Raw genomic sequence first — 26,797 nt, forward strand, 5'->3', positions numbered from 1 at the left:
GTTTTTTTCTATAGCCTGAGCGCCTCGTGAATGTGTTAGCTAAAAGTAGTTCACCAACGGCAGTACAATTCGGCCGTTTAAAAAAAAACATCTCATTTTGTACTAAAGTAATGCAGCATGTCCTACGTCCACACGGTAATTGTGTGAACTGCGGTAGAACGTGGAAAAAGAGGAGGAGAAGGAGAAGAAGGAGGAGGAGAAGAGAGGAAGTCCTTTCAAAAACTTTTTTTCTCCCTGGAAAAAAGTCTAGTAAGAGGGGCTCCGTTAGATGTTAAGAAAACGGCATGTAAGGGTAAACGTTAAAAAGACTAAACTTTACCGCCATTCCTCAGTTTTTTTGTTTTCACTTTAAAGGCGAGGACAAAAGGAGAATATTTTGCGTGTTTTCTCCCCAGTTTGAGAGGAATTAAATCTCACAGGGCGATGAGATGTGAGTAAGCAATGTCTTGTGGAAATGCACAGACTTTATTCCAGAGGAAACATGGCGTCTGCACAGCAAGGTTCAGTTTCTTGGCCAGCCTGCTTCTGGTGCTCTGTTGCCTGGAGGCATGGGGTTCTGGGCCGCAGGGAGACAGTAGGATCTGTAGCCCATGTCCCGTTAACTGCAGCTGTACGCTCGTGGGACAGAAGCGGTCGTCCTGCGTCGTCAACTGCTCCAACATCGGCCTGGAGAGGGCCCCAGCGGCTACGGACATCCCGCTGGCCACCGCTGTGCTGTGAGTACCTGGTTGGAGGGGAGACGTCAGTTCTGATTCACAACTGAACACAAAGTATTCACATGATTAAAATTGTATTTTTCATTACGACGATTGATAATTTTTGATTAGTCCAAAGTCCTAAATGTTTTGTCTTAAAATCTTGTAAATCACATCCTTGTTGAGTAGCTTGGTGTTTACACCATTGAATTTATTATTTTTAATTTGACCTTAAATTGATTAATCATGAAAGTAGTCAACATATCAATTATGTTTCAAAGCCATTGAATGCCTAGTAAATGATTCAAATCTAGCAGGCTATGTCAGCATCTATCCATACCTGTAATACAGTTGTTTTTTTCAAACATTATGGATGAAGACGCAGTTCGGTGTGACCTAATTTAGTTGGAACAACATCGTCAAAAACACAAGCTGGAATCAGGAAAGAATATTAAATAACAAGCAGCTCAGCCCGGTGCTATAGATTTCAAAGATTTAAAACTGCAAGCTAATATTTCAATTGCTATTACAGTATCCTATGCTGTATCTTTGTATAACTTTTAGTTAATTGAACTGTGCACCTGACAGTTAAGATATTAACTATGTAAAGCAGGGTTAACAAATTTGTTTTTCCTTTTCCTCAGTTTAATCTTAAATAGTCACGGCTTACGATTTTACTAAAACCTTATAAATGAGGTTCGACTTTCTAGAGATTTACAGAGATTTAGTCATTGTAAAGAACATAAAGTTCATCAGACGACACCACAAAGGTGTGAGAAAGAATTGTGTGACTAATGCGAGAGGTTCCAGTTAATAGGCATGGTTTTGGTTCATGCCTAAAATAACAATGCTATGTTAGGAACTGTGGTACTGTATGAGTATGTGTGGGTGTAGAGTAGATCTTACAGTACAACAGTTACAACAGACGTGTGATTGGCAGGTAGACAGATGACCAGGATGTTATCAGATGTATTTTTATTCAGTGGATAAAGGAAAATGTGGAAGTTAACCTGGAGATGTAGAAGTCTACACTGCAAATGAGCATAATAAAAGTCAGAAGACGAATAACATACCATGTTTAAAATATTTTAAATGATGTCTCTATCCCCTGTATCCAATGCCTCCTCTACTGTTACACAAGCCTTTTTTTTAATCTCACCTGTGCTACACCCATGGCTCTTTTCCTCCGTCCTGGAAGGTCCAACTCCAGGTCCAACTTATGTTATTATTCATCATTTATGCAATACACTGAGAAATGGGAACTGTGGTTCATTCATATCATATGGTTTGAATGATTCCAAGTCTGAGTCTAAGTCTGAGTATTAAATGGTTATTCAATCATGTTTTTTGACCCTCAAAACTTTATAAAGTTTCAGTTAGAAAATAAGAAAAAAAATGCAAAATATTTTTTTTTTCTCTTCCAAAAACAAAAAATATTTCAAAGCACTTGATTTAGTTCTTACACAAGGCAAAGGTGCCAGGTTCTCTTGTCATTAAGAAAATACAATAAAGAACCAGTTCATGATATTGAAGTCAATTCTAAATGAAACTGAAAGGTGAGCAGCAGCCGGTGGCTGAGCAAAGGTATATATCAGGCTTTATGAAACAAAGGAAGAGCCACAAACCTGGCACTGGACTTAGTCCTAGTGTATACGTGTGGCACCAAACAGGCCTTCTAAGGAGTGGGTAGATCACTGACCACACCAGCAGTATATCAGAACCATATGTGTGTGTCTGTGTGTGTTTCTGAATGAGTACATAAAACAGTGTGTCTAGAGGAAGGTGAGAGAACAGAAGCCTGTTTTTATAGACCTGTTTTAGGTCACGGCAGACCGTCATGTCAAACGAATCCAGAATCCTAGTCTTCCCCTTTCTTGATCTCCCTCATTCACTCTCCGTCTTTCCATGTGTTGCCTCTTTTTTGTCAAGAAACAAAACTTTTCCTCTGTACTGGAGCGGTCACACATGAATGCCGTTTATAGATGCTGAGAGCATTACATAAGAGGAAATAATGTGCAGTTGATGGGTGGAGCATCTTACTGCTGTCTCTTTGCTTCTACTGATGGGTTTTGCAGTGGTACCTCCCTTCCTGTTCCTCCCCGTCTCTCTTTTTCTCTTTTTCGCTCTTTCCTTCTCTCTCTCGCAGCCTCTCTTTCTCTCTCAGTCTTCGTCTTTCTTACACAGCTTGTCTGGAATGTACAGATGTTTTCTATTGGGAATGGGCGTTTAGCTCCCTTCACATACACACACACAGTGTGTGTGTGAAAAAATTAACTTGAAACACTAAGTCAGTGGTTACAGAGCACACACAGAAATGTAGTCCTGATCAGCAGAGCGTTATAAAGCATTTTTTAAGCATGTTTCATTTTTTTTTAACTGGCATGAACATCTCTAAGTTGAATTCAATTCAACAAATGCTTGAGCTTAATGTAGTAGAATGGATGCAATTGTTGTTGATTCCAATGGTGCCTGTATTCTGAGTATAATAAGCCTGCGAGGTGAAGTTTCTGATTTTTTCCATAACTGATATTGTTTTGTTTTTTTATTTTTTAAATTGAAATTAAAATGGTCTTGAGAGATGAATTTTGGCCTTTTTTATATTTAAAAAAAAAGTTCTATCCCCAAACGATGGGTTTAATGGCTTCCTTTTAAGTCTTTAACTTCTGATAGTGGATTGCACAAATAGACTTCAACAAGAAGTGAGAGAGAGGAAAAAAGTGCATTTTAGGTGACAGTATTTTGGTTTGTTCCCACAGAGATCTCTCCAAGAATCACATCTCTTCTCTTGATACCAGCCTGTTGGATCGTCTTATAAGCCTCCAGGAGCTGTGAGTTCACGTAGCAATTTGCCTTTCGTTTTACATTTTTATATACATTTTATATAACTTGCAGGAATTGGTACCATTTGTGATAGCCATCATTCTAAAGTCTTTGAGGGTCTGAATTCAACATGTGAAACATTTCCATATTATTAAATATAAATACTGTAATTTACAAATGCTGTGGATCATCTGTCCATCAGGTATCTTCAATGGAATCAGATAAAAGTTCTGCCCAGAGGGATGTTCTGCTGTGGCCCCCTGTCAATTGTGTAAGTACAAATTCTAAAGATGTTCACGTGGAAAACCCCATAGGTGGGAAGAGAGCAGCAGGAAAACAAAGGAATAGATAGACATAAATAATTGTTGCCACCAAAAGAGTTTTTTAATTTAGTTTTATTGTACATTTTAGGCTCATGTTATTACTGTTATCTGTAACTAACACAAAGTTAAGACAGGTGACCACACCGATTTTTACTTTGTTTAAAATATATTAATTACATGCATATTTGCAACATAATCCTATTGTTAGGAGAATCTTTTTTTGCATATTGTTCATTTGATTTCTCTTATGTTTCCAACAGAAATCTAAGCAACAACCAAATAACAACTATAGAGGACAGGATATGTGACAACCTATGCAATTTAACTCAGATGTAAGTAATTAATTTCACTTTTTTCATTTCATTCTCCACAAGCATAAGATGTAAAATGTAAAACATACAGCAATACTACAACAATATTACAATATAAATACACAGAGATTGGCAAATACTGACAGCTTACTTACTCAAGGTTTTATTTGACAAATGACCCAAAGGGATGTTTTCATTAAAATAATGCAAAAAAGGTTAGAACACAATCAATGTACAATACTTTGACTGTGTACAAGTTACATTCAATTACAAATTAACATCAATCATCAGGATGAGGGTGAGTTAAAGTTTTTACAGTAATTACACACAGTACTATAACTCAGTACTAGATTGCATAAAAAGTAAATTTTTGTTTCTCTAAAATGATGCACTACTGCTGATTACCCTGCCATAGCTCACACAGTACAGCTGCTGTCAACCGTTAACTACAGTAACATCATTGCTTGCAATATAAACAATTCAAACTAGTAAAACAATTTTTTTACCATCTTCATCTTTACATTTCCCAGTGACCTGAGCAGCAACCCCTTTGACTGTGACTGTAAGCTGTTCAGGTTGGTCAGCTGGCTTGAGGAGAAAGGGGTGCAAGTGCGGCGACCAGACGCCATGCTCTGTCACCATCCTCCTAAACTGCGCTATCAGCCTGTGCTAAATATTAGCCTGCTCACCTGTGGTATGAGACACACATATAAATGTATTAAATATAGCGTGCTTATTTTCTAATGTCAATTATTCTGAGTAAGATATCTGAGTTAGTTTGACATCTTCTTTCATAAAGCATGATGCCATTCTTGTAAAAATGTCAAGGTGATTTATTTACAGCCCAAAAGAAAAGTAGCTTGCAGTGCAGACATACGTTGAAGACCAGGGGCACCTTAAAAGCTACTGGCCTTAGGATCTTAGGTTTAAGAAGTTTTCTGCTTCTAAAACACCAACTATATATTCAGTGTGTCTGATTTTACCTGTCAGTAATCGTGACGAGTGTCTCTTTTCAGGTCTCAACTATGCAGCCTGTCTGGAAGACAGCAGCAGTGAAGGGGCGAAGCGTAGTGAGCTCGTTATCTTCTCATCCTCCACACCCGGAAACTTTACTCGTCAACAGTGTAACAGTGTGTGTTTTGCTGCCTCACATCGCTACGGAGGTCTCGGAGCAACACATGAGTGTCTTTGCAGCACAAACTCCGAGCCCAACTTTATCAGTGAATCTCAGTGCTCTGCTGCCTGCTCTAACCCTCACGTTATGAAGGTATGTCTGCTGCCCTAGTTCTGAAAGTTGTCAGAAAATAGTCCATAAAGACTTAACCATCCTTTTCCTCACGTGATTTTAAATTTGTTAAAACATTTCACAGGAATGTGGGTGGACTCTGGCACATGATGTGTTTGCGGTGGATTTTTCCATCTCAGTCAAGCCTCTTCTGCTTCCACAAAGTGTCCATGACCCTGTTGCGTTGGTCACCACTTCCTCGGTCACTCCAGTGATCCTGACCTGGGATTTTGGGGACCTTTCACCACGGCTCAACACTACAGGGACCGGACTGACCACAGAAAGTCATAAATATGGACTTCCAGGACATTACACTGTCACTGTGGTGGCCCGGGCTGGAAACAAGGAGGTAAAGGAGGATATATATATATATTTTTTTTTTTTTTTTTTTAATGCATTGTAGAATTGTTTTTTTTTCCAAATCATCATTTTAATATGTACACTAGTATAATACACGTTATTCAACTTCTTTACTCATGTTCAGGTCTCCGCTCGGACAGAAGTGACAGTGATAGTTCCTCCCAAACTGGAACTGCGTTGCCCGTCTCTTGCTGTGGCCAATAAAAGCCTGAGTTTAACAATTGTCAGCTGGGGATCAGTGGGTTTGGACCTTGACTGGAAGATTACTAAGGATGGTGTGCAAGTTGCTGAAGGTAACACTGGTCTCAGAGCTGTTCAGTAAATAATGTCAACAACATTATTAACACTGGTCTTCAGTAAATAATGTCAACAACATTATTAACAGAAGTGTGGGTGATGGTGAACATCTGGAAAGACTGAAAACCCTTTTCTGATTACAAGAAGCTTCAGTATATACAGACGACAAAGATAGACTAGCCATTTGGTGTGCTTTTTTCCCCCTACAATCTCTTCTCTTTCTTCCTAGTGTTTTCTTTTTTGCACAATTGCATTGAGTTTTGTCTGTATTCTGGACTGGAGTATTTGAATGGAATATTGATCCAGATACTGATACTTGAATCCTTATGGATGTAATTATCTGTGTATTGATCCCTGCAAGTTTTAATTTTTAAAATAATGTTCTATATGAACAGTGTAATACCACCAGATTGCTAAATCAAGTTATAGTTTTTAAAATGTTTTTCAATGTTTTTCTCTACATGGCAGCATATAAGCAATATTTAAGAGGAAAGAAAAATGTAGTTTATGATTAAGTCAGGTCATTATTGTTGTCTACAAACAAAGAGGTCCTTGGCTGTGTTATTACATGCTGCTCTGTTTATTTTTTCTTCCAGCCTCCCCTCACTGTCCAAAAGATGGAATGTACCACTTGGAGTCCTCAAGCTGTTTCCAGATAGTTCCAGCAGAGTTGAGCTGGACTGATGCGCGACAACAATGTTCCGGTCGTGGTGGGGATTTGGCAGTTGTGCGAAGTGACACTCTGTGTAATCTACTGGGACAAAAAGTCACACAGTTAGTATTCTAGTATATAAGTCTTAATTAAGAAGGGAATATCACACACTTTAATGTTTCTCTTTGAGGGGTTTGTTACCTTATGTCAATTCCCCGTTTATATTTATCTTTCTGTTTTCCCATTAGTATATTTCTGTATTCAGAATGCAAATTTACTCATTTATACTTGTACTGTACATTTGTACACACATATAACGTGCATATACATATATACATAGCATGTTTTTATTTATTTATTAAAATGTCAAAATAAATGTTTATTAACGCAACTTTATTCAGTGGAAAAAATCCCACTTAAAAAAAGACTCCAAACTGTCATCACGTTTTTAATCTCATGCTTCCCTTGGAAACAGCATGCGTACCACACTTTAATCTGATCTATAGACTATTGACAAGAGGAACATTAGAAACATCAAATATTCTTTTCACCATACTGTATCTGTATGTATATATGTATTTATACATATATTTGTGCATGTCTTATTTATTTTAATATTTTTTGATTGAATACAATTTACCAGCTTTTACTTTGTTAACCCTCGTGACTTCACGTGTCTGTCCCAGGGAGCGAGGTGTGTGGCTGGGCTTGAGTGATGTGAACTCCCCAGGAAAGCTGCAGTGGGTGAATGGCTCAGAGGCAGGTGAGGGGGAGGGAGGCTTGCCACCCCGTTCATCAATCTCCCGTGGGAACCTGTGCGTGTCCCTTGATCAGCATGGCCAGACCAGTTCACATCTGTGCAGTGCCAAACGTGCATTTATCTGCCAATACAAACCTCAAGGTGGGCTCCTTACTGTTATAACAGCACCCTCATTTTCTAGCTAACCAATGTATAATCTCATATGAGCAGGTTTTATATTAGGACAACATCTGGCAATGATACTGCTCTGGAAGAAACAAGCATAAAACAGAGGGCTATCCCAGTGTGGCTCTTCGTTACCAATTTTTAACTTTGATGGCCAATTATATGACATGTAACTTTAACAGATGAATTATTTGTTGCTACTCTTTAAAATCATACTTAATGCCAAAAGGTGCTTGTTAACAAAAATCCCGTAGCCCCACTATTAAACAATGGAAAAGAAAGATGTGTCCAGCACTTCCACTAGAGCAAATATTGCACATATTAAAGGTTGAACTGTTATTTTTTTTATACGTTTACACATTTTCAGTATGCAAAGCTTCATACATGCTGCAGCCTTATTTTTGTACACCAGCTAAATCTGTCACAACTTATCCACATTTTGTTTTCACCTTGACAGTGCGTGTTCCTGACGCAGGGATATACATGTTGGGGTTACCTCTATTTCCATCCAATACTGTTTTGCGCCATACTCCTCCTTCTTCTTCATCCTTTGCTCCCGAAACCCCAAGAAATGGTGTGGAGGTGAGGTAGAGTTTCATTATGCTTTTGATGTACAGTATATTTTTAATGTATATCATACACATCATTTTGTCTTTCCTCTTAGGTGCTGTTGTTCCCAGCTCTTAGCTTTCTTCAGGCAGGTCGACTCTCCTCTCTTGAGTTTGTTACCCAGAAACTTAGCTCAGAAATACAAGTTCGATTCCAGACGTACAGGCCGTATTGTCGTGATCCTGACCTGCACCTGCTGCTACCTGGTTAGTCACATGTGAATTTACTGAGATTGGAGATTGATCTTTAGGCAGCTTTTTTTCTCTATTTATTGTTTTTATTAATTTTATGTTATAAAAACAACTCAACATATTGTGCCTTAGGTTGTGGAAGTCCAGCATGTGCTCAGGTAGCCATTTGTGTTCAAAACAACACGAGGACTGGCGGTCCACACTCTTGCTCCCATCTGGAACAGTGGTGCCCCTTCCAGCAGCGATGCCTGGCCCTTTCTAGTCCCTGCCATTCATCGGCCTGTCCTAACTGTACCCAGGATCACCAACTGCCTGCTGGAGCACACCGGCCTCATTACACCCTACAGAACGAGTTGGTTTTCACTCTCCCAGCAGGACCAGCTGCACATATTGTGGTAAGATTACTTATTTTTCCCTTCAAAGTGATTTAAACAGGGACTGTTTAAAGTCTTATGACTTAAAATCCAAAAGATGGGTTGAAAAAAGGCCCAGCTCCAGTTTTATCGAAAAGCAACTGAGTGTAGCTGCTTTGCAAAGCAGACAACAACAAAAGAGCCAGAAATGAAATCTCCCTCGGTTGCCTTTCTGTTGTTGCTGCCTCACATTATCTCCCTGTTACAGGTTCAAAAGATGTTGGAGGATCTTCTAGTTTTCCGTGGTGACATCATTACATTGCAGCATGATGCTGGCCCTGCCTCTCTTCTCAATTGCCAGTCATCGTCCAAATCACTGTGGCGACAACCATTGGTAGTTCTCCATCGACCGGAGTGGGTCTGCAAAAACAACGCCAGAGACACGTCGAATACATTGACTGACATTGAAGCTGATCCTTCTCTTGAACCAGAGTTTGATTTTGAGAAGTTGGTAGAGGATGGTGAGGGAACATGGCTAACTGACGTAGTCTGCCCTGTCCGACTGCTTTATCTGGAACAAAGTGAAACCCAGTTGCCGACAGCACAGTTGTCTGCAGGTTTATCCCAGCCTGGACTGTACAGCCTACTGGTAAGACAGCCAATTTGAATGTAAAAAACTGTGCATATATCTGTGTGTATATCTAATAACTTTTGTTTCTCTTCCGCAACTTTTTCATATTTATTGGCATAGTCATTGATACAGAATTTCATCTTAATACTCTCTAGGTGACCTCAGCCAAGCCATCATTCCCAGCTTCAGCTTCATGTCCATTGCAAGTGGTGTCTCCATTGTGCTTGACAGTTCTCCATCCCCAACCCCAGAATGGCACCTTCTACTTCCAGGCCAATGATACTAAGCTGCTGCTCAGTGTCCAGTCTCGCTATGCAACATATGCATCCGTTCGAGGCAGTAACTGCAGTGTCACCTTCCACCCAGAGTGTCCCTTAGAGTTTTCCTCAAGACCACCACCTGGGTCAACCTCAGGGACTGGGCATAAGGTTACCGAGCCCACTTTGTACGCTGTGGTGGATCTGTTCTTGGTAGTGGAAGACCAGAAGAGCCCAATACAAGTTGAGCTAGAGGCTTACAATAATGCAACAGAGGCCACCCTGATAATGACTGTTCAAGTGGAAGTCCCTCTCAAAGGACTGTTGGTTCAACCAAACCCTGCACAGAGAGTATTGATGGAGTCAGTTGTGGTGAGTCTTGAGTTTGCCTTCTTTGACAACTTATAGCTACTGATTATCCAAAAATCCAAAACAAACACCCAACACCAATTGTCAATCCAGAGCTCCAGGATACACAGTTCTTATGATTGAGATCATTAATTATTACCATTTTCTGCATGTACAATGACAATAATTGTGATCTTTTACTTTTAGCAGAAGTGCTGTGCAGTTTTAGCAGTAGAAAGTAGGTGGTGGTGTGCGACTAAAACCATTGGTTGAGACCTGCTTTTAAACCAAGACATCATGTCCTTATTGTCAGAGCTAAAGCCAAAACATTTAGTGCGTGCAATATTCTGCATTATATTGTATTAAGTTCAGAACAGATACATTTATTACGCACATGAATTGCAATTTTAATTACCTTCATACATAATTGTTGGTTTATTTTAGAGTTACACAGCATCGGTCCTGGAAGGCTCCAATCCCACATTTAAGTGGATTGTAGATGACAAACCCCACTTCACCTACTACAACACTGTTCTCAATGTCATCTACCAGCATGCTGCTGTCTACAAGCTCACGGTGAGTTTCTTTCACATGCTTAAATCTAACATTTCTAAAATGATGTCATTCTGGTCAACTGGGATAAATAAAGTGGGATGGAGCCGCCACATTCCCAGCAATTAAAGGGAAACAGTGTTGAACGAATAACATTGTGACACCACTGCCTCATGTTGTTTTCTGTTGGTTAATGGATCATAACAAGTGTTACCACAGCACATCACTTCAGAGGTTCTGTAAACATTGCTGAACCCGAACCTCAGCTCAAGAACATTGTCATTCGTTTTCAGGTAACAGCTGTGAACCATGTCAGCACCATCAAAGAGCATTACAATGTGACAGTGGACCGCCTACAACCCATGGCCAACCTCACCGTGAGCGGTGTGCCGGATTTTGTGCCCCAGGGCTCCACTCAGACTCTAACTACATCTGTGCTTGTGGACATGTCTGTGGATGCCACTTTACGGTATGAACACTGGACAGAAAAAACTTTATAACTTACAGCAGTTATAAAAAAACAGTACCCATAACCCATACACCAACATCAGTTGTTGCACAATACTTGTGTAATGTCAACAATTTGAGCCAAATGATTACACATGTAATCAAACAAGTATATTGCCAATATAGAGGAGACAGCAAAGCACCTAGTTACACATTTAAACTCTGTTGTTGTTGTTTTTTACAATCTCACAGCTGGGTTTTTGGAGACAATGGATATAAGGAGTTTAAGTTCAAGCCTCCATATGATCCTGCCCTGCGCTGCCCATACTCCCCAAATCAGGTCAAGCTAAGCAACAATGTCACCTACGTCTACTCTCAGCCAGGTAACATACATTTTTTTGCTAGAGAAATGAAAGCCATTATTAAGTATTTAATCGAACTTTGGAAATGTTTAATGTTCTATTTTGGCTGGTATCATATGTACGACGATTCTCATCATCCAGTTGATGGTCATGGTTGAAGAGTTCCTCAAGGCAACTGGACGTGAGGTTTTTCAATAAAATATTCAACTTCTCATCCAAGAAGCTTCATCAGTTCTAAACTGACGGTGGGGAGAACTGGAATTTACTGTGGGCGTGACAAAAATAAATGAATAAAAATTTGGGACCAAAGGTGCCCTAGATCCCTCTTGTTAAGTGGGCTGTCACTGGTCACTCTCCACACTGGTTAAGAGTGTCCACATTATGGCCCGGGAAGGTGGATGGTTTAAGGGAAAACTGTCACTCAACAGGTGGTGGAGGTGATGTGGACAGGTGACACAGTGTCAACGAAGTTTTTTGGGTCAGAGGTAAAATGTTTTCTGGAAAAACCTCACGTCCAGTTGTCTAATGGAACTCTTCTACCTATTTCAGTTGATCTTCCCTGCTGCTGCTTTAATGCTCTGTGTGTGTTTTTAACAGACATGTTTAAATTCTTGTCATCCTTTCACGATAAAACATTTCTTTTATACAGGGATATACACCGCAGTTGTATCTGTGTCAAACCGTTATGACAACATCAGTCGGAGCGTCAACATGAGTGTGTACAGCATGCTCACTCACGTTGACATACAAACAGAGCCAAGCCTCCTACTTGCTGGTGAAATGGCTGAATTCGAGGCACATCCTTTACCCTCACCCTATGGAATCCACTATGTCTGGAACTTCGGAGATGGTTCATGTCAGTTGAAAGGCCGCAGAGTTGTGCACAGCTATGTTCAAAGTGGGGCCTTTGATGTCTGCGTCTTGGTAAACAATACCATCAGTTTCAAGGAAGTTTGTGTTGAGATGTTTGTCTTTGAGAGGATCAAAAATCTTACAGCTCAAAGCCCCCCGTCCATAGAGCTCTACAGTCCTGTTACTGTGTGGGCAACCCCTGCTTCAGGGAATAACATCACATGGACATTTTCAATGGGTGACGGAGCTGTTTACTTTCCTACAAAACCCCAAGTGACACACATCTACAATAAAGAGGGCAACTACACAGTAAATGTGACAGCAACCAATGCTGTGAGCTTTGGTTGGACAGTCTTACCATTGCAGGTGTTTGGATTTCAAGTTATAGGAATAGAGCCATTGGGATGTGTCCAAGAGCAGACTGCTGTCAACTTCAAGGCCTTAGTTTCTGGTAATGATACAGCTTACTCTTATGAATGGTGCTTTGGGGATGGAAGCCCCAATGAAACACACCATGGCAACCCAAGAGTCTCACATAACTACCACGTTAGTGGAAACTACCACCTCACACTACTTCTTTCCAGTGGGGTCAACAATGTCGTCAAGGTCAACTTCTTCCATTGGGTGTGTGTGCAGCCATCTTTAACCAATATCAGCCTTAAACTGCAGAAATCACATTACGCAGTTGGTGAAGAGATCCTTTTTCAAGTGAAAGCAAAGCCAGATTACAATTACACCTATCAGTGGGTCTTTGGTGGAGAGAAAGAACTTGCCCTCATTCATGGATCTGGGAATATGGTGACAATGTATAAAACCCCGGGTGCCTATGTGGTTTCTGTGACTGTTTTTAATAATATATCCAGCAGCAACATCAGTGTTGTTGTTGATGTTATGATGCCCATAGGACCGGTTTTTATACAACATAATGGCACCAAGCATAACAACCTTTCGCTCAACGCACCATATGCGTTTACAACTTCCTCCTTGGCCTCAAACGTTAGTTACACCTGGAACTTTGGAGATGGAAATGTGTTCACTGGCCAAAATCACCACCATACCTACAGTATATCAGGAAAATACAACATCACCTTGACAGCAGTCAACACCGTTAGCAGGAATCACACGGTTTTGCCCATTACTGTGCTTGCACCAATCCATGGGTTGACCATTAATGCGAGCTTGACTAATGTCCCTCTCAATGCTTCAGTCCACTTTGAGGCCAAAATTGAGGAAGGAGATGATGTCCGCTTTTCCTGGATCTTATGTGACAGATGTACCTCCATACCAGGTACCAACACCATGTTCTACACTTTCCGCTCTGTTGGTACTTTCAACATTATTGTGACAGCAGAGAATGACATTGGGACAACACAAACTAGTATTTTCCTGTTTGTGCAACGTGAGCTGGAGGGACTACAGATTCTAGCAGAGAAGGAGAGCACAGGAAGTAGTGAACCGGACACTTGGTGCTTTGCCACAAACCGTGTTCTCCACCTCCAAGCCAGTTTAAAAGAAGGAACAAATATGACATTTTCTTGGAATTTCATCAGAGAGCTTGACCCAGACAGCTCAAGCTTTAATATAAGTGGCAAGAGTGTAGAAGTGAATTTTTCTACACCAGGTCCTTGTGAAATATTTCTTAAAGCCACTAACCTCCTTGGCCAGCTCTCTGTCAATAAAAGCATATACTTCCTAGATCCAGCCAGAGAAGTATCCTTGCAGATCAGTAACAATCCAGTTGCAGTTGACTCTTTAACTAACCTTACAGTCCTCACTGTTGGGGGTTCTGACCTGCAGTACCGCTGGTCTGTGAACGGGGATATTCTACAATGGAACAAGCCCTGGGAGGCCCACAGCTTCAGCAGTCCTGGCCATAAGCTAATTACTGTGGAGGTCTTTAATGACGTTAGCTCACGCGTTGTGTCAGAGATTGTCAATGTCCAGGAAACAATTAGTGGACTAAGATTCACCGCTACAAATGTGACAGAACAGGGTTATGTGGGAACAAGCACCAACATTACACTCCAGGGAGAGGTGCTCGGAGGAACTGATGTGACTTGGACATGGCTTGTTGAGGGAAGAACAGAGACAGGAAGAAGAACTTCTCTCATTTTCCAAGAACCCAAAACTGCCATTGTTGTTCTGAATGCCACCAATGATGTAAGCGGGCAAGTGGTTTCTAGGGAGTTCTTTGTCCAAGAGAAAATTCAAGGGTTGGACCTAAAAGCAAGTGCAAAGATCGCAGCAGTTGGTCAGAAGGTGGAGTTCAACATTTCCATGGCAGCAGGTTCTGATGTTGAGCTGATCCTCAGCATTAGTGGAGATGCTACAGTTATCAGACAACCCAACAAAACATATGTCCACCAGTTCAGTAGGGTGGACACCTACATGGTCAATCTCACTGCACACAACCAGGTAAGGTCAGTTATTAATAATAGTTGATGTTATTGAAATGTTAGGGCTGCCTAGGTTTGAACCAGCAGCTGAAGGATAACAATGGGAATAGCCTCATAACAATCTGTATATTTTAAAAGTATAATTGAACAATTTTACAATTCTAATTTTGTCAAATCACAAATGTTCATACAGGCACATTAAGTTACAACTTCGAACCAATAATATTTGTGGACTGGCTAAATAAAAAAATTCCTAATAATAGTCCTAATAATGCTAAAAAATATATATTAGATATATATTGTACAATGTACATTTGGTACAAGCAGTAGGTTCTTGTACATTTTCTTAAAACTGCATACATACAGGAAAGTAAAATTTACAGTGTGTGTTAGTCACACACAATGACAAAAAATATACAGGGCAGAAATAAAGATTTGGCAAACTTGGCATAAAAAAATCCTCTCATTACCTAACAATTCAGGTCAGTTCCAAAAGGCGGCACCTCCAGGTTGAAGTTATGGAGCCAGTACGTGGACTTTCAATCCTAGGAACCTGTGCAGCAATTCCTGTTGGTGTAAAGAAATTGTTTGTAGCCAACATACTGGCAGGAAAACCTGTACAGTTTATCTGGACATTTGATCTGCACCACCTCCACCGAATTACACACATGGGCAAAGAGGTCAGTGCATAGAATTACTAGGATTTGAGAATTATTATTTTTACATATTTACAATTCAAATCATCTGTAAAAATCTGTTTTTTTTAATTATTATTTTTCCATAGATGTCGTACACTCCAGAAGAAGCTGGTCAATTGACAATCTACCTTAGGGCAATCAATTCTTTGCAGGCCCAGAACATTACCAAGCATATCCTTGTACAGAATCTGCTGAGGAGTGCAATCCTATATGCAGCACCACAGGAAACATTTATTAAAAAGAAAGTGTTCCTGACAGCTTACATCAGACCTGTGGCTACTCCTGTGGAGTGTAGGTGGAAGTTTGGTGATGGCTCTCGTCAACTTCACACCAGCACCACAACTGTGGATTATGAATACAGCCAACCAGGATACTACCTTGTCCAAGTACGTTTTTCACTAAATCTATTGTGGCTTAAATTGGTGTATCGATGTTTTTTATTAAAGCATGTTTTATTTCCCACCAGGTAAACTGCAGTAACTTGGTAAGCTGGGTGTTGGCCCAGGTGGAGGTCAGCATCAGTGTGTTACAGTGTGAGGAACCAGAGGTGCAGTTGATTCAGGCCCCCCGGCTGGCCATCTGGCGATCCCAACCCACTATGATAGAGGCCAGTGTGGACCTTAAAGGATGTGTGCGCTATGGAGCACAGTATCTATGGCAGATTCTTTCAACATCATACTGTGACAATGTCATGGACAACCAGATTCCCTCTGTAGCAATGACTCAGCCCTCGCCATCTTTGGCATTACCTGTAATTCATCTGCCAGTGGAGGTGGATGTGCGACGACTGCAGCTGTCTTTGCCTAAAATGTCACTTGCAACAGAAAATTACAGCGTGGTGTTTTCTCTGTCGTATGAGGGAGTGCCACTTAGGAAGGCTGCCTGTCTGCATCTCAGTGTGATGGCTGCCAGGTTAGTATGTACAAAACAAGTGGTTCATCTATACACACTGTAAAAAAGAAATCTTAAATAATCTTCATCAGTCTTGGGGGTGTTCACATGTGCATATAAGTCATACTTCAGACCTACAGTAACCACTCTGGTTATAAGAAAATAAAATTGCAGTGTTTACTAATAACTTACCTATTTATATATATATGTATGCTTATACTATTCTTTCCTCAGACTAGTGCCCATCATAGAAGGGGGTACCTACAGGGTGTGGTCCAGGACACAGGACCTACAGCTAAGTGCAGAGCAGTCCTATGACCCCAACATGGACCCGGACAACCAGTCACTTCTTCACTACCACTGGGAATGTGAAAGTACCTCAAAGGTAATGTAACTGTCTAACATGTCCACATTTATGTTATATATTACAGTACAGTATATTTTAACCATGACTAATAGCATTATGTGGTCCAACCTCCAACTGCTCTCTACTGCAGTGTAAACTGAGCAGCGTTCTTTGAAAGTACTTTTAACTTAACCCCACGTCTGCATGTTTATGGACATTGAGCTTCATGACCATCCAGTAAACCTACACATTAAACCGTTGAGACATTTTTTTAAGACGTTTTCGGTGATTATAGAGCAGCATTTGTTTACTTTATTACTTCTCTAAATACCCACAGTTTTCACCACCTCAGACACTCTACATTATTAACGCATTGAATCCTTTTTGTCTGCAGGGCCGAGAGCACTGCTCCACTTTCAACTTTAGTCTGGGATCCAGTGGACCAGTTCTTGGAATCTCTGGCTCAGAGCTAGAGGCAGGTGTTAAATACACTTTTAAGTTGACCATCAGCAAAGACGGCATGGCACCAGAGTCCACAACACAGACTGTAAGGATTCCCACTCTCCTAGTACCCAGTACATGCATTCTTAAAACTTGTTCATTGTGAGTCTCAACATATTTGCTTTTCAAAGGTATAATAATAATAACTAGGGGTGTGTATTGGCAATGCTGTTACATGTTTAACATCAGGTTACTAACATCAGGAGTGTCCTGAAACCAAACGGTTTGGCTCAAATACAGATGCACCCATTTTCTTTCACTTTGGAGATTGGGGACAAAAAGTCACTTAAAATCCCTGCCCTGTCTTTTCAAATCTGGTAGCATGGACTTGCATGTACCTTTACATATTTTTTTATGTTCAAACTAAAGACTAGGATCCCCATCAGGAGATCATCGGTTCTAGAGGAGTTTTAGAGATTTTCCAAAGAAAAGTTAAACCAGGTTGTTTCTGTTTTCCTCTGTGATTCAAGGCTGTGTCTGATGCTAACGTTTATCCTCTTTGACAGGTGCTCGTCCAGAGTGGTCACATTCCCATGGTGTATTTGGAATGTGTGTCGTGTAAAGCCCAGTCCATCTATGTGGTCAGCCAGAACTCATATGTTTATCTGAAAGGGACCTGCACCAACTGCCAGAACATCCGTCGTGGTGTAAATAAACACACACTCAGACACAACACACTTGATCGGAAACCGCCTTAAACTCTTTCTCAATATCAAATATAATTACTGCATAAAACATGTATTTAAGGCTTTTTCTGTCATTAGTTGCCCCGGTTGTTTCAGTTGGTTTTGGGCAAGACAGTCCAGTTGTCCTCTGCTTCACTGCATAGACACACCGTTTGAAAGTTTTCCTGAATTTGTATTATGTCATTGTACTTATTTTTAGTAAATCTAAACTTAATTTATGCTTTACCTTTTCAGCGCTGGAGTGCCATGACGCTTCAGAATGAGACTCTGGTGCTTGACTCGTCCTCCACCACCACTGGAAGTCGTGGCATGAACTTAGTTCTGCGGCAGGGTGTCCTGCGCCACAATAACTCCTACATTTTCACTCTGCGTGTGACCGATGACAGTCTGGATGGTGAGGGGGTAGCCTCTATCACTCTGCATCACAATATGCCCCCAGCTGGTGGGAAGTGTCATTTGAGAGGGGAAAACGAAATGGGATTCGAGTACCTTGACAATGGAGTCTGGAGAATACGCACATTGCTTGACCGAGTACATTTCAACTGCTCAGGTGAGGCAGTGAATGGTACTGTATAAACCACGTTTTTTTTTCTTTTAGACTATACTGTAAATGAAAAATAAATTATTAATTCTTTCAATGGGGCTGGAACCAAATATATATTAATATGTATTACCTTTAACCATGTGGTCTGTTTGTGTTTGAATAATTTGTCCCTAGGTTACAGTGATCTTGGAATCTCAGAGACTCCACTGCTGTACAGCCTTCTAGTCACACGTTGCAAGGAAGATTACTGTGAGGACTTCTGTGTGTACAGAGGAAGCAGTCCAGAGCATTCAGCGTTCTTGCCCCCAGGATTCAGCTCGTCCCAACATCTCGTGGATGTCTCTATCACAGTGGAGGATCATCAGGGAGCTGCTGACATTGCACTGAACAAGTAACAATATTTTACTTCAATAGGGTTTCTCCAGTTAGAAATGTTTTTTACAAATCTGTGAGTAATCAATTAAATCGGTTAGACTGAAATTGGTTAATAATCGCTCAATGTCCTGGGAATCTCAAACAGTCAAAATTTAATAATTTTGCTGAATAGTGATATTATTTGTCTTGACTTTCAACTTTGTGTTATTCAATCAAATTTCGTTCGTATAGCAGTACTGTTATTACTGTTTACTGTTAATAAAAGTATGTATGAATTTTCACATCATAAATCAACTATCAGGAATTATCGCAATAAATCAAGCATTTACATAGATTAGAAATTTGATTTTTGAAAGTTATTTAATAGTGATATATAACTAATTCTATTCTAAAAATCCACAAAAGATCATTTAAAATGTCATTCACCAGTGTACCACTGCATTCTTTTCATCTACACTTAAGTTAAGAATAGAAATGAAGAGCACTTTTAGTTTTTAAACCAACCCGCTCTTCAACAGCCAGACCACACTGCTTGAAAGGACTACAATATAATGGTAAATCAGCTGTTTAAGTCTTGAGCTCCCACCATCAAAACTGAAACTAAAAGGCCTTTTACCAGAGAGAGCAGACTGAAAAAAAAGGAAACAACGGACAGAACGCTTATATAATATATCTGCCGTATGTTTGTGTCCAGAGCCATAGAAGTGGTGCTGCCAGACCCACCTCCTGAATACAGCAGCCTTCCACACTGGCTTTTCTATCTGACTGACAACAAACTCAAGAAGCTTCTTGAACAAGGAGACTCACAGAGAGTCAGAGAAATATCACTGGCTCTTATTACTGTTCTGAATGAGGTAAGAGATATCTGCCAACCAATACATCAGAGTATTTATTTAATCATGCATCAGCATTGAGTGTAAAATTCCACTATTGTGACTGTGTCTGTGTATCTGTATCAGTATGAGCAGACCAGGGAATCGGCAAGAGATTCCTGGGATGAGCGTAATTACAGAGTAAGAGTTCGCAGTAACATCACGAGAGCCTTGACATCTCTGGACCTGACCACTGTTAGTGACATACAGCAGACCTCTGCTGCTCTCGCACAGTGCACAGTAAGTACAATAAAAAACAAATGAAACAATCAAACAAATGAACAATGCTGTGTGCACTACTTGCATCTGTGTGTTTTTCCAGGCAGTGAGCCGTGAGTTTATTTGTGAGGAGTGTCAGAACAGCACTCTAAACAAACTAGAGTCAATGCTGGAGATATTACAGACTGACACAAAGCAAGGCACTGTAACACCAACTGAGATAGCTGACAACATCCTGAACATCATGGGTAAGAGTGGGATTTTTTTTTGTAAACACATGCATCATTTTATCCTTTAACACTCCCTAAAATGAAACCAAGACAACAGTTAGGAAGCCACCCTTACTAGTATTACTAGTATTGGCTTACTAACTTTGATTCTACAAACACACCTGTGCCACTGTAAAGCTGTACTTCTATCATCATCTAGTGTTTCTATTCACTTAAATGTGTGTCATTTCCCTCCTTCCAGGAGATCTGATCCACCAAGTGAGCCAATCAGCTTCCCAGTCCTACTTACAGGCGGGCTTCGACGATTTCCCCTCCCCAGCATTGTCATCCACTTTTACTGCTACTGGTAAAGTCCAACCAGGCATTCTTTTAGAACCCTCACCCTCATCCCCAGAACCACATCCTCTGCAAGTTGCGATGAAGGCCTACAATCTGTCCTCAGTCCTCATGTTGATTCTCATGCATGCCCGCGTGCTTAACGAAGAGCCGCTGGTGCTCAAGGGAGCTGAAATTGCTGCCACTGGAAAATTAGCGGATCCACAAAGCTTGCTTTGTTATGACGGCTACAGTAGTCCAGGTAAGACGTGTACAGCTAGTCACCACTGAAACTAAAAACAAAAAGTTACATTTTACTAAAACTCAGTCAGAGTTTGATGTATAAATATATTTTATATATAAAAATCAGAACCTTGAAATTGCAAAAACTGCAAAAATCAGAACCTTGAAATTGCAAAAAGGTTGTAAAAAAGCAAGGTGAATATCTTTTTATTCTATTAATATTTACAGAGTGCAAACGATTCTCCATTCCACGAGCTTTTAATGACAGTCTGGGCAAAGCTGCTGCAGGAAACAGCATTATGCAACTGCTATTTCAGGTAACACATATGTAAAATGACAATGTATGAGTATCTTTTTTTCAATTATTTTATTCAACCAACACTATTATTTTGTTCTCCTTTTTCCCAGGTGGAGCCCAACCCTTTCCCATTCAATTATGTAGCTAACTACACCATTTCTACTGAGGTTGCATCCATGGAGTTTCGCACGGAAAATGGCACACATATCCCAATCACTGGTCTGGATGACAGTCTAGCCATCACTGTTGTCATTAACAATGGTAGCAGTGGAGATGCCGGTCTGGAGAGTACTGGTACTGGAGGGCTGCCAACAGCTGGAGCCATTAACATCAGCCACTGTGACTCAGTCATCATGAGAGTCAGCGCAGGAAACACAAACAGACAAGCAGGGCTTTTCATACAGCTCAACTTCACTCATCTTGAAGGTTTGTGCTAATATCCTCGAGATGACTGGGATTACTCATCACTCAGCACAAACAGCATAAGAACTAGATAACCTCTTATCAGATATAATATAGATATTGTTCAGCACAGATTCAAATGTTCTTTTGTCACTCACAATGTGTCATCATGTATCCAGGCTAATGAACAAGAATCAATAATACAATTGTCTTATTAGGGCAACATTTGGTCAGTCTTTAATTGCATTAACTAATAATTTAGGAAAAAATAAAATATCAAAATACTGCATTTTAAAGTTTAAATTAAAATAATAATAATAATATGGTTTTTAACTGCAGCCTGAAAAGTTTCAGGGTACATTTAGATAGAACATAGAATCATTCAAATAATAGTTTTCCATTGGTCACATTTGATTGTGTTTTCCTGTTCTTTCTCAATGTGCCATAGATGAGGACAACAGAGCAGATGTTACAGAGCCGTACATCACGGCATATCTTCATTCCCACGAACATCCAAACAAGTTCAATTGTACAGACAGCAAACACATCACACTAAGTATGACCAGAGGAAATGATCTGGACCACAAGAAATACACCTTCTTCCTCTCTCCAGAGTAAGGGCTCTAATATTGTGAATACATCGTGGTCTTAGTGTGATCTGTTAATATGTTTTCACTACCATTTCACTGATTTTTGTATGTCTTGTACATATAGTAAATTGTAAAGTTGACAGTTAAAAATCTTTGAAATTGATCATGAATATTTAATATGTAACATGTCCACACAGAATGATAATTATGTTATGGAACACATGTTAAACATATGTTTGCGACAAAATGTTAAATAATTTTATAAATAATGATATTGGATACCAATTGATTGACTTCTCTCTGTATTGTACAGATCCTATGACACTACTCTGGACTACTTTGTCAACATAAGTACACCATGTAACCCCGACTTTCAGCCTGCGAGCGTACATTTGGAGGTTGGGGTCTTTGCCTACCTGTGTCAGTACTTCAGTGAAAGTGAAAAGCAGTGGCGCACAGATGGAATGGTACCTTTGGCAGAAACAAATGCCAGCAGAGCTGTTTGTCGCACAAGGCACCTCACAGCCTTTGCTGCAGGACTATTTGTACCAACCAACGCAATAACCTTTAAAGTACCTGTGAGTATCTCATCAGACAAAAATCTTTGTGCACAATACACCAAAACACATACCTCAACCATGTATTCTCTTCCTCAGGAGCGATCTGACGCACCTAGCCTCGTCGTGTTATTAGTTTGTGTGTTGGGCCTGCTAAGCTACGTTGTGGCAGGAGCCATTTTGCACAAGTTGGACCAGCTGGATTTGCGTCAGGCTGGTGTCGTCCCATTCTGTGGCCAGGATGGTCTTTTCAAATACGAAATTCAGGTCAAGACTGGCTTGAATCGAGGGGCAGGTAATCAGTGATTACTGACAGACCACTGTGGATGTAATTAGTAATACAATTAGTAATACAAATTTACTGACCCAAATTTGAAAGAAACTTAATTTCACTCATTAGATGAGGACAAGAAGCAGATTGTGAGTTGAATTTTCAGGTGGAAACACCACGGGAAGAATTATTTTTACTTAAATTGAGTATAAGTAGCGAAGTAGCATCGTTTTTCTTCAAACTTTGACTTCTTTTTCTTACGTCCATACTAAAGAAATGTGGCACATGTCACATGTCTACATTTGTTTTTCACAGGCACCACAGCCCATGTAGGTATCAGTTTGTATGGGCGTGAAAGCCGCAGTGGGCATCGCCATCTTGATCGCAGGGGAGCCTTCGCACGCAATGCTCTTGATATTTTTCACATTGCAACAGACACCAGTCTGGGCAATGTTTGGAAAATACGAGTGTGGCATGACAATAAAGGTATTTATTCTCACATACAGTACTGTATAATCACAACAAAGTGAGTTAAAAACCAATTTTAAATAATTTATTTTTTTTGGTTGGTTTGCTTTTTTAAGGTTTATCCCCAGCATGGATGCTGCAATATGTGTTAGTGAAAGACCTACAGACAGGGAGCAGCTACTACTTTCTCGTCGAGGAGTGGCTGTCAGTTGACAATGAAAAAACAGAGGGGCAAGTAGAGATTGAGGTTGAGGCATCAGGTAACAAACTGAAACAAAGACAACTAAGTTGGCTCAGTTAATTGAACACTAAAGGCACTTTATTTTTTTTTGATTTCTCCAGAGGAGGAAGCTCTTCTTCGGCTACCTCACCTCATGAAGTACGAATTGCAGAGGGCGCTGTGTGAGAGCCACCTGTGGCTGTCACTGTGGGAGAGGCCTCCTCGCAGCCCTTTCACCCGCCTGCACAGAGCTACCTGCTGTGCTGTGTTACTCCAGCTCTTCCTCTTGTGTAACACGTTGTGGTACAGTATTGTTGTGGACAGCAGATACAGGTGTGTGTTGGGCTTTTTTAATTTTTTTTCCTCTGGTGGTCTCTTTTTCTTTGACACATTGTGATGTGTTTCTGGATTTATTGTAGCCGATGGGCCGTCTCACGGCTGTCTTCATTAAATGGAGAGACGTTAGCTGCTGGAGTGGTTACTTGTCTCATTGCCTATCCTCTGTATCTACTGGTCTTTACGCTCTTCAGAATGAGCCGCAGCAAGGTATTGTAAAAAAAAACAGGCAGAGAAAAGACTTATGACCTAGTGTTGGTGTATCCTCAAATAACAGGTTTTTTTTTCTTGTTTGTGTGGATTTCAGTGTGTTTCAGTGGAGCACTCACCACAACAACTAGACCAGGAGTCTGTGGAGATTGATGACTTCTTCGACAACTCAGTGACAGGAAGTTCTTTTCTCTTTTTTAATGGCGAGGTATGGTCTAGCAAAAAACATTTATTTATTAAATTCAATCTCATCGTCAGTCAGTTTCTCTTATTTTCCCTCTCTTTTTACATCTTAGACCAACTCAGAAGACTCAAATATTGATCTGCCCACTCCATCAACTAAAAGGTGACTTAAACCATTACTACGGCAAGGTTTTTTAGTTTTAGGTTAGAAAGTATACAAAAACTACATAATAATAATGAACTTCTTTTAGTGTGGATAGTTGGGCCATGGTGGAGGAAGACACGGAAGACAGGGATTGGATGGAGCCTCTAAGTGACATGTCTGTGGTGGACCTGGTGGGACATGGACCAGGGCTGCCCAAGTTAAAGAGAGGTCAAGGGAGCAGACACTTGGGAGTTAACATGACTTTAAATCCTGACGATGAGGATGGCACCCGTCAACCAGGCAAATATTTCACCTCTTCAGGTAACCAAATGTGCAAAATTTACACTCCTTCTGTTTCAGATAAATACTTCTAATTTGACTTTAAAAAAACACAAAGTCTGCTGATGTTGTTATGATATACAGTACATTAACTAAAGTGTTCTTAATGGCTTAGCCTCATGCATGCAATTAAAAGTTATGAGAAGGTAATTTAGGCTAAAGACAGGTGCCAAATCTACTGCACTCCAATGGATCTGCAAATGTTGCTACTGAATATTTTGTGTTTGTAATTATTTGGTAAGGCTGCATCATTGTTAGCTTTAGTATTCTAACAATATAATTAAAAGTCTTGTCCAGTAATGAAGTCCAAATGTCATTTCACTCACAGATGAGGATTTGATCAAACACATCCTGGCAGATGGGCAGAATTTCTTTCCTCAGACAAGTGAAAGCGAGTTGGCTGACCTGTAAGCATGATCTTTACAAATGGAAGAGCAAGGAATTGGCACAGTACATTTGTACACTTCTTCATCATCTGTGTGTCTGTATGTTTTTCCCCCCATGATTCAGATCGAGCATTTTTGGAGATAAGACTGAAGTGATCCTCCTTCAGAGGTTCAACGAGCCACTTCCTTTTGAATCTGTTCGAAGGGATCCACCAAAAAAAGCTTTCACCTCAAACACAGGTATGTCCAATAGAGAAACCTTGTTTTTTACATAGCTATACCTCATATAACCATGCAGTAGTATATTAGCACCACCAAACAGGTACATTGTTCATGTATATGTAGGTTACAGTGCAAACAGATCACAAGCCGTAACAAGCCAAGAGTGAGTCAGGAGCTTGTAAAATGCAGGGCCACGTTGACCCGTTAGCTATAGACATGTTACCCTGCCAGTGCATTTCTTACTACTTATCTCCATTGTCCACCGCATTATTATCACAGAACTTTCATATCCAAGATACAGCTCAGGTTTGGGCTAGTCCAAGGTGCCAAATATGATAGGCAATAGTCAATGTGATTCTACTACATTTTCTATTTAAAAAAGACTAACTTTCTTCCGTGTCTAGTTGTTACAGATGTGTGTCGTCCCAGGCGCTTTCCCCCATGGTGTGGACAGGCCACTCTGTGGGGCAGCTGGGCAGCTATTGCTCTTGGGAATGCTGTTTCAGTTTGGGCAGGTCACAGCTTCAGCCCAGGTGTTGCCATGATGTGGCTCATCTCCTGCTTTGCCAGTTTCTTGTGCTCATGTTTCCTTTTGGAGCCAATCAAGGTAGCTGTGCTCACACACACACACACACATACACACTTCTGCTTTAGTTTTTTGATCACTTAAGGTTTTCTTGTCAGATTCCTGTGGTGTTTAATTAAAATCATCTATAATTAATCTAATGCCATGTTTAGATTATTAATGCATCTGTTCTCTTTCCTTTTTATATACATTTTTATTGTTTTTCTGGTTTTACTTTTCTGATGTAAAGTAAAGCATTAGCCTTCTGGACCCTACTGGACATTTATACTTACGACAGAAAATATATTTTGTATTTTGTTTTGAAAATAGCTTTAGCAAGGATTTTTAACCCCATTGTTTTCACAGGTGTTATGTGAGGCAGTTTACTATGCAGTGTTTGTCCGTCGCCTGCGTCCAGAAGACCAAGATGTGCTTGTAGAATTCCCCCATGTGGAAAAAGTGGTCCAGAGGGTCCCTAGAGTGCGGCCACCACAGGGCTTTGCGCTGTCGCAGGCACAGCATCAGACCCGCAAGGTTAACATGCTGCACAGTATGCTGAAGGTGCGTCTGAAGATTCTAGACCATATGTTATAGGTTTAATCTTGGAGACAAGGAGTTTACTCCTAACATTATATGCTTTTTTTTTAATGTGACGATAAATTTATAAGAGAATATTTTGTTTTTTATTTTTAGAATTTCCTGCTTTATATGCTTTTCCTGCTGGTGGTTTTACTCCTCAACTACTCCGACTCAGCCAAAGATGCACACAGCCTCCGACTGCGCACTCAGTTGCTACAAACACTTCAAAGATCTGGATATCACAACATTAGCAGGTACCAACTCATGATATGTGGATTCTTCTAATCAACCAAGTGTGGTATTGTCTCCTGCACAATAGACATTTTTGAGACAAAGAGCTTTATTTTTATTTGTAAAAGTCTCTAAATTAAATGAACTGCACACTCTAAGTCCGGATCTGGTTCGGAGTCTGGATCTTCTGGAGATTTCTATCTGGAAAA

At 40.3% G+C, this 26,797-nt stretch overlaps 1 protein-coding gene across 1 annotated transcript in view; it reads left to right on the forward strand.

Moving 5' to 3' along the window:
* Positions 1-62: 62 nt before the first annotated feature.
* Positions 63-26,797, forward strand: part of pkd1a (polycystic kidney disease 1a) — a 34,035-nt gene continuing 7,300 nt past the window's right edge. The window contains exons 1-48 of the mRNA XM_008317285.3: positions 63-716; positions 3,452-3,523; positions 3,718-3,786; positions 4,099-4,170; positions 4,680-4,843; positions 5,166-5,416; positions 5,520-5,783; positions 5,919-6,087; positions 6,688-6,865; positions 7,430-7,644; positions 8,126-8,250; positions 8,333-8,483; positions 8,601-8,863; positions 9,090-9,470; positions 9,608-10,081; positions 10,502-10,633; positions 10,903-11,078; positions 11,309-11,439; positions 12,068-14,685; positions 15,149-15,346; positions 15,451-15,750; positions 15,831-16,276; positions 16,490-16,640; positions 16,996-17,148; positions 17,609-17,749; positions 18,023-18,338; positions 18,507-18,723; positions 19,402-19,561; positions 19,667-19,819; positions 19,902-20,046; positions 20,270-20,605; positions 20,815-20,903; positions 20,995-21,310; positions 21,735-21,900; positions 22,190-22,454; positions 22,533-22,728; positions 23,020-23,190; positions 23,289-23,432; positions 23,515-23,725; positions 23,812-23,938; positions 24,036-24,146; positions 24,235-24,284; positions 24,373-24,587; positions 24,934-25,012; positions 25,116-25,231; positions 25,618-25,820; positions 26,145-26,339; positions 26,472-26,611. Of these exons, the coding sequence (XP_008315507.1) occupies positions 442-716; positions 3,452-3,523; positions 3,718-3,786; positions 4,099-4,170; positions 4,680-4,843; positions 5,166-5,416; positions 5,520-5,783; positions 5,919-6,087; positions 6,688-6,865; positions 7,430-7,644; positions 8,126-8,250; positions 8,333-8,483; positions 8,601-8,863; positions 9,090-9,470; positions 9,608-10,081; positions 10,502-10,633; positions 10,903-11,078; positions 11,309-11,439; positions 12,068-14,685; positions 15,149-15,346; positions 15,451-15,750; positions 15,831-16,276; positions 16,490-16,640; positions 16,996-17,148; positions 17,609-17,749; positions 18,023-18,338; positions 18,507-18,723; positions 19,402-19,561; positions 19,667-19,819; positions 19,902-20,046; positions 20,270-20,605; positions 20,815-20,903; positions 20,995-21,310; positions 21,735-21,900; positions 22,190-22,454; positions 22,533-22,728; positions 23,020-23,190; positions 23,289-23,432; positions 23,515-23,725; positions 23,812-23,938; positions 24,036-24,146; positions 24,235-24,284; positions 24,373-24,587; positions 24,934-25,012; positions 25,116-25,231; positions 25,618-25,820; positions 26,145-26,339; positions 26,472-26,611 (11,690 nt within the window). The 5' untranslated portion in view covers positions 63-441. The remainder of the gene's footprint in view (positions 717-3,451; positions 3,524-3,717; positions 3,787-4,098; positions 4,171-4,679; positions 4,844-5,165; positions 5,417-5,519; positions 5,784-5,918; positions 6,088-6,687; positions 6,866-7,429; positions 7,645-8,125; positions 8,251-8,332; positions 8,484-8,600; positions 8,864-9,089; positions 9,471-9,607; positions 10,082-10,501; positions 10,634-10,902; positions 11,079-11,308; positions 11,440-12,067; positions 14,686-15,148; positions 15,347-15,450; positions 15,751-15,830; positions 16,277-16,489; positions 16,641-16,995; positions 17,149-17,608; positions 17,750-18,022; positions 18,339-18,506; positions 18,724-19,401; positions 19,562-19,666; positions 19,820-19,901; positions 20,047-20,269; positions 20,606-20,814; positions 20,904-20,994; positions 21,311-21,734; positions 21,901-22,189; positions 22,455-22,532; positions 22,729-23,019; positions 23,191-23,288; positions 23,433-23,514; positions 23,726-23,811; positions 23,939-24,035; positions 24,147-24,234; positions 24,285-24,372; positions 24,588-24,933; positions 25,013-25,115; positions 25,232-25,617; positions 25,821-26,144; positions 26,340-26,471; positions 26,612-26,797) is intronic.

This window comes from Cynoglossus semilaevis, chromosome 9, assembly GCF_000523025.1.
Source record: "Cynoglossus semilaevis isolate Cse_v1.0 chromosome 9, Cse_v1.0, whole genome shotgun sequence".
Lineage (NCBI taxonomy): Eukaryota > Metazoa > Chordata > Actinopteri > Pleuronectiformes > Cynoglossidae > Cynoglossus > Cynoglossus semilaevis.